We start from the raw sequence: 9,096 nt of genomic DNA, 5'->3' as shown, positions 1-9,096 counted from the left end.
TGTTTTGTTTTTTTTTTTAGTTTGGTGAAGTAGACCAAGTAGAAGCGACTTTTTTATTATTTGTTTTATGGAAAGTCACCATTCATTTCATTCGAACCAAAAACATTAACTTGACGTTCATAGCACCCACAGGAGCTCGCAGTGCTGTGGTGCGCGCGCACCTGACACCTGTCACACTGTGACGAGATTCTTGCTCTTCAGAATCACGGGAGCAGAACAGATCTTCACGAGCGCGGGGTAACACTCACACACCATCACCGAAGCTGGATCAAGCCGTCCGAAACCCTCCAAACTTCCACTGGGCCGGGCCAGCAGGCCAGCAACCCCCGATCTGGACCGATGTGCTGGCCGAGATGTCTCGACACATTTATATTAGGAATAAGATCGGCGAGGGAATCCAAGCGCCTATATTTCAGGTGACCATGTTAAGACTTGAGATAAGATATCATTTTTTTAATACTTTGTTAATTTTATGGGATAACTTTATTGGCTATAATATGAATATAATCGTTTTTGGTCTGTAGCCTATTTGCTCTGGACTTGTGAGTGTAAGTTTTGAAGGATTTTTTTTTACTGAAGTAGCCTACACTTCTTTTTCAGTGGCTGCTTCTGCAATTTTGTTGTTTTCTTTGTGTGAATATTTTTTCTTAAAATATAAAGAAACTTTTCCCACAATAAAGAAGCTTTTTGTAAAATGGAAATGTTCCATGAATGTTAAAGATTCTTCTTGAAATAGATGCATGCCAACGATGAACCTTTATGTTTAAGTGTTTACGCTAAACTTTATCAAATCGCATGGAATATTTGAAGCACAAGTAAATATCCATAGAGAGTATAATGAAGGAAACTAACTTAGATCACCTGACTACATGAAGAACAGCCTGAAATGAGCACATTGACCTACTTTTTGATGGCCCTATTAAACAACCTTTAAAAAGAACAAGCTCTATGTCTATCCTCAACACTACTATAGAACTCTAGAGACGGCTAGAAATAGAAACAAATCAGGCCTGGCTAATTAATTTGTCCCTGTAGTGACTATTTTTTGTCAGCCCACCCCGTCTTTTTCTTGCTCCTTCAAATTTCCTATTTATACAGATGTATTTTTTTTTCTTCCTATGAGTATGAAAGAGTTAACGGGATAGTTCACCCCAAAAACTATATATTCTGTCATAATTTACTCACCCAAGTTGTCCCAAACCTGTATGAGTTTCTTTTTTTCTGCTGAACACAAAAGAAGAATATTGGTATCCAAACAGTTGATGGGCCCCGTTGACTTCAAAATGTCTTCTTTTGAGTTTTTCTTTTTATTATTTATTTATTTATGAAGGGACCGTTCACAATTTTTAACATAAAATTACCATTTCATGTATCGTACCGGATTTAGCCAGAAGCTATTTTTCATCCGTAGTCCCCCAGAAGACAAGACAAAGCTAACAAAACAATACTCAGACAATACAAATGTTCACATACAATAAATGCATACATACTGTTAAGGCCATAAAACAACATAAATAAATCAGTCAATCAATTTAACTAATGGTTACATAATTGGTTCAATTTTAAAAAAGATTTTAGCTTCAATTTAAAAAGAGCTTTACACCCTTTTATTTCCTCTGGTAGGGCATTCCACTGATTAGTGGCTTTCACTGCAAAAGAAGATAGTCCAAATGCGGAACGACAAAAGGGAGCCAGACAGTTACTCCTAAGTGATAGTCTGGTGGATCTCACAGAGGTTTCACAGCGAAGATTAATAAAATCACTAATACAGAAGGAGCCAGACCATTTAAGATTGTATGAACCATACACAAATTTGAATAAAGTCTAAAATTGTCAAAGGTTAGAAAATTATGTTTCTCTATAATTCTACAAAAATGAAAATGGTTAGGTTTTTTTATCTAAAATTTCTAATGTTTGTTTATATAGAGATTTTAAGGGTTTAATAACAGTTTCACCCGCTTGACCCCAACATGTCAAGCAGTAAGACATGAGAAAGGATTGTAGCATGCATAAAAGCTAAGCTACATCAAAAGAAAGACATTGTCTTATTTGTCTAAAGTTTGCCATGTTGTATTTAATATTCCTCACCATTTTCTTTATCTGTTTTTTAAATCTGAGATTCAAGTCCAATATTATACCAAGATAATTGAGCTCATTTACTATTTCTAACTTTTCACCGTTAATAATAATATCAACATCAGGAGATTTAACATTTGTTTTAGAGAAAAAAAATCCTTTTGTTTTACTGATGACTGTTCCAGCCACTGTGTGATCTTTTCAGTAGCACCTTTTAACTTCTCAGCCGCTAATTCTGCTGTTTTCGCATGTGTAAAAATAACAGTATCATCAGCATACATTTGTACTTCTATCCCTTCACACTGTTGCGGAAGATCATTTATATACAAACTAAATAGTAAGGGCCCTAGTACTGATCCTTGGATTACACCCATTGTATATTGCAGATCACAGGACTTAACCCATTTAATTCTTACACATTGTTCTTTGTTTAGTAAGTATGAGGATACCCATGCCAAAGCTTCAGGTGAAAATTGTAAAGTATAGACAACTTAGAAAGGAGAATTGCACGATTAACGGTATCAAAGGCCTTACGTAGATCTAAAAATATAGATCTAAATATATAAATATATAAAATATACTTAAATATATAAATATTTAAGTGATCGATCCGCCCATTTATATTTCGGAGATAACCTCAAGCAGAATGATCACTGTACTCTTTCTGTTACTATACTGTTACTGTATATCACTCCATTAATAAATTGCTACAATAATTTACATTGATGCAAGTGGCTCTCCTTACCGAATGAACTTACTTCATTAATTGTGTCAGTGTAATGTTTTCTGCTGGTACTCTCTCCCTTCAACTATGTTTCTACACAATGTATAGTCTAGTCATATTTTACCCATTTCTGATTTATGTATTGTCTATATTTTAACCTGCATACATGTGAACAGTATATGTGTTTCATGTGTTCTATGTGTTCATGTGTTTCTTATAACTGCTCCTTATTCTGATTGTGAGCTATTAATATCAGTAACACTTAATGGTCTGTAATTAAGAGATAGTGCACTCAAGAAAACTGTCATCATTTACTCACCCTTTATGTTGTTACAAACCTGTATGAGTTTATTTCTTCTGGAAGAAGATTTTAAAGAATGTTGGTGACCAGACAGTTGATTGACGGCACCCTTGACTTCCATAGTAGGAAAAAAATACTATGGAAGTCAATGGGTGCCGTTTACTGGCTGGTTACCAACATTCTTTAAAATATCTTATATCTTAAAATATCTTATCTTATTCTTATGTTTATGTTCAATAAAAGAAACTCATACCGGTTTGGAATAACTTGACGGTGACTAAGTAATGACAAAATGTTCATTATTGGGTGAACTATCCCTTTAATAGGTAACTATGCAGGAAGTAATTCTGGTAAAATGAGTGGTCCCACTTCAGCTACTACTACTATTAACTACTATGGAAAAAAGCTTAACTAATCGCTTATAGTAGTATCATATTTAGGACTAAAATACTTCCTTAAGTAATTAATAATTTCTGAATGTGATTAGCCTCATTAACCCTTCAACGTCTAAGGGGTTTTAAGCCCGCCTGGCACTATGTTGATATTTTGGCTTCTGGAAGGGTCAATTTTCATAGCAGATTGAAGAGAGTCATATTTGACTCTCAGCTACAAGGTGGATGCATTGACAATACACTTCTTGAGACACTGTATGTGTTCTGATATTGTGATGTATCCCCTAGAAATACAAAAATGGAAGTTAAAAAAGTAAACCAAAATGAATAAGGAATTTTACATAAAATAGTGATTCCTCAAAGGCTTTAAAACACAAAAAAACTGGGTGAAAAAATAACTATTTGCCCTTCTGTGACTGTAGTCACCATACGTTTTGTTTTTTGAGTTTTTTTGTTTGTTTGTTTGTTTGTTTGTTTGTTTGAAAAACAGAATATTCCATTCAAAATGAATATTCTGTGTCAATTCACCAAACACATCCAACAACATCCTCTAGATAGCACTGTTCACTGTATTTGCACATCAGTCGTTTGCCCATGTTATTTTCTTTGAAAAGAATCTAAGTTTGAAATCTGTAAAATCTGACCAGTACAAATACGTATATCTTTAAAGTAATCCAAATGTGTTGTGTCCGAAGAACATAATAAAAGGTTGTGTCTGGTAATAAGACGCATGGGATTTATTCCAAACCTCCCCTTTTTCACGTTTCTAGGACACCTGACAGTGTCATTGTTTGTTTTATATTGGTCTGTGATTGGTTCACACACCAACAGATTTAATCTTTCTATAATTAGAAAGGGTAAAGTACCATTTCTCTGTTTTGGGGTAAAATGCTATAGATTTGCACTCAAATGCGGAAGGTTAATCATTCACTGAAGTCAACACAGTCTATTCATTATTACGCAGACAAATGTCTTTAATGTGATATTATTTGCACTCGCCATGAATATGCTGGTGAAGTCTACAGAGGTCCAGTGCAGAGGTCCCCTCACCAAGTTCGATGTCCGCCAGCCGCCCAGTAGAGTTTTCAGGGATGATCTGACTGTGACAACACCCCATGTCCCAAGGGGGAGATGGATCCTGAAGGGCCTGGAAGACATAACCACATGGGCTCTCATGTGCTTTAAGCCAGAAAAGTTCAGTTCTCTGGTGTTGAAGAAAGGAAAGGTTACCAACCAGTTCCACTTCACACTTGGCACGACTCAGATACCATCAATCACAGAGAAACCAAATGAAGAGCTTGGGAAAGGTGTTCGACTGCAGCCTGAAAGACATGGCAGTCATCCGTGCAACCAACCTTGAACTGGAAGGCTGGCTAGCCGCAGTGGACAAGTCAGGACTACCTGGCAAGTTCAAGGCCTGGATTTACCAACATGGCGTCCCCCCACGGATTCTCTGGCCCCTCCTGATTTATGAGGTTCCAATCTCCACCATTGAGGGAGGAGAGTCAGCAGGTTTCTACGGAAGTGGCTGGGTCTACCTTGAAGCCTGAGCAGCATCGCCTTGTATGGCCAGAACAACAAGCTGAAAGGGTTAGTTCACCCAAAAAAAATAATAATTCTGTCAGAATTTACTCACCCTCATTGACTTTAGTCAATGGGGAATGAGATCTGTTTGATTAAAACATTCTTCCAAATATCTTCCTTTGTGTATAGCAGAACAAATAAACACATAGAGGTTTGGAAAAACATGAGGGTGAGTAAATACTGACAGAATTTTCATTTTTGGGTGAACTAACCCTTGACTGAATGAGGAGTTCAAGGTGGGCCATGCCAGGGAGGTGCTGCAATATAGAGAGTCACAGGACCCAAAGCTCTCCCAGGCTGAGATTGAGATGAGGACAGGGCAGAGGTGGAGCACAGCAGAGGCGGTGGATGTGGTTGAGTCGTGGCTATGGCACAGGGCACTGGTGGGAGCAGTGACTCATGGAAGAGCTGGCTTGGTTAGCAGCACAACATCTCGCTACAACAAGGCACAGGGGAAGGCCAGGAGATCACTGATGCAGCAAAAGGTGCAGGCAGCAGTAGAGGAGGAGCGGGCCAGCAGGATGGTTGGAATGGGGCAGCGGGGAGCCTGGACAAGATGGGAGCATACAGTGGACCTCAGAGTCTCATGGGCAGAGGTGTGGAAAGCAGACCCGCATCGCATACGGTTCCTGATCCAGGCTGTCTACAATGTACTACCGAGCCCATCCAACCTGTTCAGCTGGGGATTGGTGAAGTCACCAGCATCCAATCTCTGCCTGGAGAGGGTGACCCTGGAGCACATTCTCAGCTGCTATTCGAAGGTCTTGGGCGAGGGGCGCTAGCGTTGGTGCCATGACAAAGTCCTGAAGGCCCTAGCGAATACCATCAGCTGTGGAATTGGCCACTGCAAGCACCTCTGCCCATTGAAGAACATTTCTTTCGTCTGGGATGGGGAGAAGCCATGATTAGTTGCCAGGGCAGCCTCATCTGGCCTGCTAGCAACAGCACAAGGCTGGGAGTTGAAAGTTGACCTGGAGAAGCAACTGAAATTCCCAGAAACTATCGCCATCACAACGCTGCGGCCTGACATGTTACTCAGCTCAGAGACCTCCAAATCATTCTCCTAGTACCCACCATACCCTGGGAGGACCGTATCCAATGAGGAAGAGGGCAAAATATGCTGAGCTACTGGAGGAGTGCCAGAACAATGGGTGGTAAGCGCGGTGTGAGCCCATTGAGGTGGGATGCAGAGAGTTTGCTGGCCAGTCTCTCTGCAGGGCCTACAACATCCTGGGCATCCCCTACTCTCTTGATGGAAGAGAGTGCAGTCGGTAGCACTGTCCGAAGAGACAGGACAAACTCAACTGACTGCAATGGCTCAAAGGGAGCTTGATGCAGGGCCGTTAAGACCAGAAAGAGGTCCCAAGAGGGTGTGAGGCGAGGTTGAGGATGATCAACCTCCTCGCTCCTTTCAAGAATCTGATGACCAGGTCATGTTTTCCTAGACTTACCTTCTACACCATCGTGAAGTGCAGCGTTAGTGGCAACATACACTTTCAGGGTGAAGAGAGAATGTCTTCGCTCCAGCCTTTTTTTTGCAGGAAGGAGAAGACGACTCTGATCGGACATTTACGAAGGTCTTCTCAGTTAAAAGAACACCAAGGAACGAACAGACTACTTCAAAGCATAGGCCTTCCCTCACAGAGGGGGCTCTAGCTGAAGTAATTGTGTCTACTACTGCTGGGGGTAGGCCATTTAAGTACTCCATGCTCCATTCAGAGACCACAAGGGAAGGTTCCAGAGGTCTTAGACGTGGCTGCCATATGACACACCGTCCCTAAAAAAGCAGATTCTTCCCCTGGGGAATGGCCAAGGGAGGTATATGTCGTGAGGAGCATCAGTTCCTGAGCATCAGCTGGACCACCTAGGGGAGTGTGAGCTGTCATGAGAGCGTATCACCCCAAATGTGAATGGCATCAAGTGACCTGAGTCACATAGCACCTCAGCTGGTTGTTGAGGCATCTGTTGAGACAACAACATGCCTGGACACTTGTTTTAACAGCTCTTTGAGTGCCTTGGCCTGGTATACTTGCAGGGCAAAAGTAGCCAGGTAGCAGCACTTTGCGGGCAAAGCTGCAACGCAACTGCACATTCCACCTGGAGAATCTCCACTTACCCCTTGGCCTCCCTGCAATCGAGGTTAGTGAAAGGCTCCAGAATGGTTTCGGGCAAAAAAAAAGGTGCCTTCCAAAACGCTATGACCTCTGGGAAGGACTCCTGGGAAGAAAGGCGCAAGAGTGCAATGCTGCTATACAGCTACACCCGCCTTGAGAAACCAATCATCCAGCCTTGATTGAGCGGTCAGGACATTGTAGAGGCTTCCACTTGAGTCCAAAGCATGGCCATCTGCTCTGGATCGGATTTGAACAACACTACTCTTGCCGAATGGGGATACCTCTCTCAAGGTATGGGAGTCTCGATTTCAGCATTGTGATGGTTATCTTCCTGCAGTGGGTGAATGACTAATTCACTAACAATGTCTCAGCATGCTTACAACCCAGACACGTGAGACGTTGATCGTGACTGTAAGATGGGGCCAGGTAACAACCTCATCAAGAAACATGGGTGGAATGACATCTTGAAAAAGATGCAACATCACACCCATGTTTAATCTTTTAGAGGAAAAAAACTCTTTCGGGCTGAACTGCACTGGGGAAAGTTTGCCTGCACAGCGTGTAGAAATGTTACTTTGGAGAATGCACAGTGTGCAAAATCCTTCGTTAGAAGGCAACCACCACTGACGCACCATGACACCAACAAATGCTGAAGCTTCTTCCTGGTTCCATTAAACCACTGGAAGAGATGACAGCAGAGCAGAAGTAAAGTCCTGCATACTTCCTTATATAACCGATCCACGTGGTGTGGTTTGTAATGCAAATCTTACTCGACAAAGTTCATTTGCTTTCTTCTGTATCACTTGTAGGTGATTGGGCTCTCAGACAAGATCCCAATTCGTCAGTCACTGATGTAACGTAGAAAGTTACTGACTGATTGGGAACTATCTCAGTCGTAAATTGGATATTATGTACTGATTAGTTCATCTTGCTTACAAATTAGTTAATAGTAGTAGTTGAAGTGTTAATGTAGTACCACTCATTTTTTCCTGCATTACTTTCTCCTGCATAGTTACCTATTAATGCCAGACCATTATTCTAACGTGTTATGTTAATATCAAATATCAGAAAAATGATTCCATTAACATAGATAATGATATTATATTCTCAAAAGTAAATGGTTGGGAAAGGATTGGAGAACAACCAAATCTGAAACAATTCATTCATGTTTTTGTCAATGCTCCCTCTACAGGTGAACAGGGGAACATATTCACGCCGTAGTCGACTGAAGAGGTCTGATGGCAGCACCACCTCCACCAGTTTTATCCTGAGACAGGTAAAGAAATTGTCCATTTCTGCAAGTGATCAGGTAAAAAGTAATGCTCCCCTTGTTTGGCTCAATTAAATTATTACTTAGAGATTAGTCACTTTAAGCAGTGGAAATACTACTAATACACATTTAATGTACCAAACCTTTACTGTCCTTATTCTTTGTTTTGTTCAGATTGGCTTAATGTGCTGTGATGCATGCCTGTCAAAACCTTTTTCCCATTTTTCTTTTTCTTCCAATTCCACCATAATTTTTGTCACAGATCATAATGCAAATTTGTATAAGTGATGTTCATAATTTATTTATTACATTTCTATATAGTGTACATAAATATTAAGTATATACAATTCATGTTTACATCATCCCGACCTTATGTGAGATCACTCTAACGTCCACTTTAGAGTATGTAAAAGAGGTAAAAACAGTAAAACATTTGTTTTTATGTAATATATAAATAAGTGTGTGTGTGGCCATATTAAACAAGATAGATAGATAGATAGATAGATAGATAGATAGATAGATAGATAGATAGATAGATAGATAGATAGATAGATAGATAGATAGATAGATAGATAGATAGATAGATAGATAGATAGATAGATAGATAGATAGATAGATAGATAGATAGATTCAAA

General features: G+C 40.1%; 1 protein-coding gene across 2 annotated transcripts in view; it reads left to right on the top strand.

The window, feature by feature from the left end:
• Nucleotides 1-230: 230 nt before the first annotated feature.
• The window catches only part of cacnb4b (calcium voltage-gated channel auxiliary subunit beta 4b), a 32,342-nt gene continuing 23,476 nt past the window's right edge, over nt 231-9,096 (top strand). The window contains exons 1-2 of one of the 2 annotated variants that reach the window (XM_039667988.2): nt 231-416; nt 8,384-8,467. In XM_039667988.2, the coding sequence (XP_039523922.1) occupies nt 354-416; nt 8,384-8,467 (147 nt within the window). In that variant the 5' untranslated portion in view covers nt 231-353. The remainder of the gene's footprint in view (nt 417-8,383; nt 8,468-9,096) is intronic. The other variant, XM_089133887.1, reaches the window with a different exon arrangement.

Source organism: Pimephales promelas, chromosome 8 (genome assembly GCF_988280905.1).
Source record: "Pimephales promelas chromosome 8, fPimPro1.hap1.1, whole genome shotgun sequence".
Taxonomy (NCBI): domain Eukaryota; kingdom Metazoa; phylum Chordata; class Actinopteri; order Cypriniformes; family Leuciscidae; genus Pimephales; species Pimephales promelas.
Note: the sequence above shows the minus strand (reverse complement) of the source record. Positions and strands in the feature narration are given on the sequence as shown.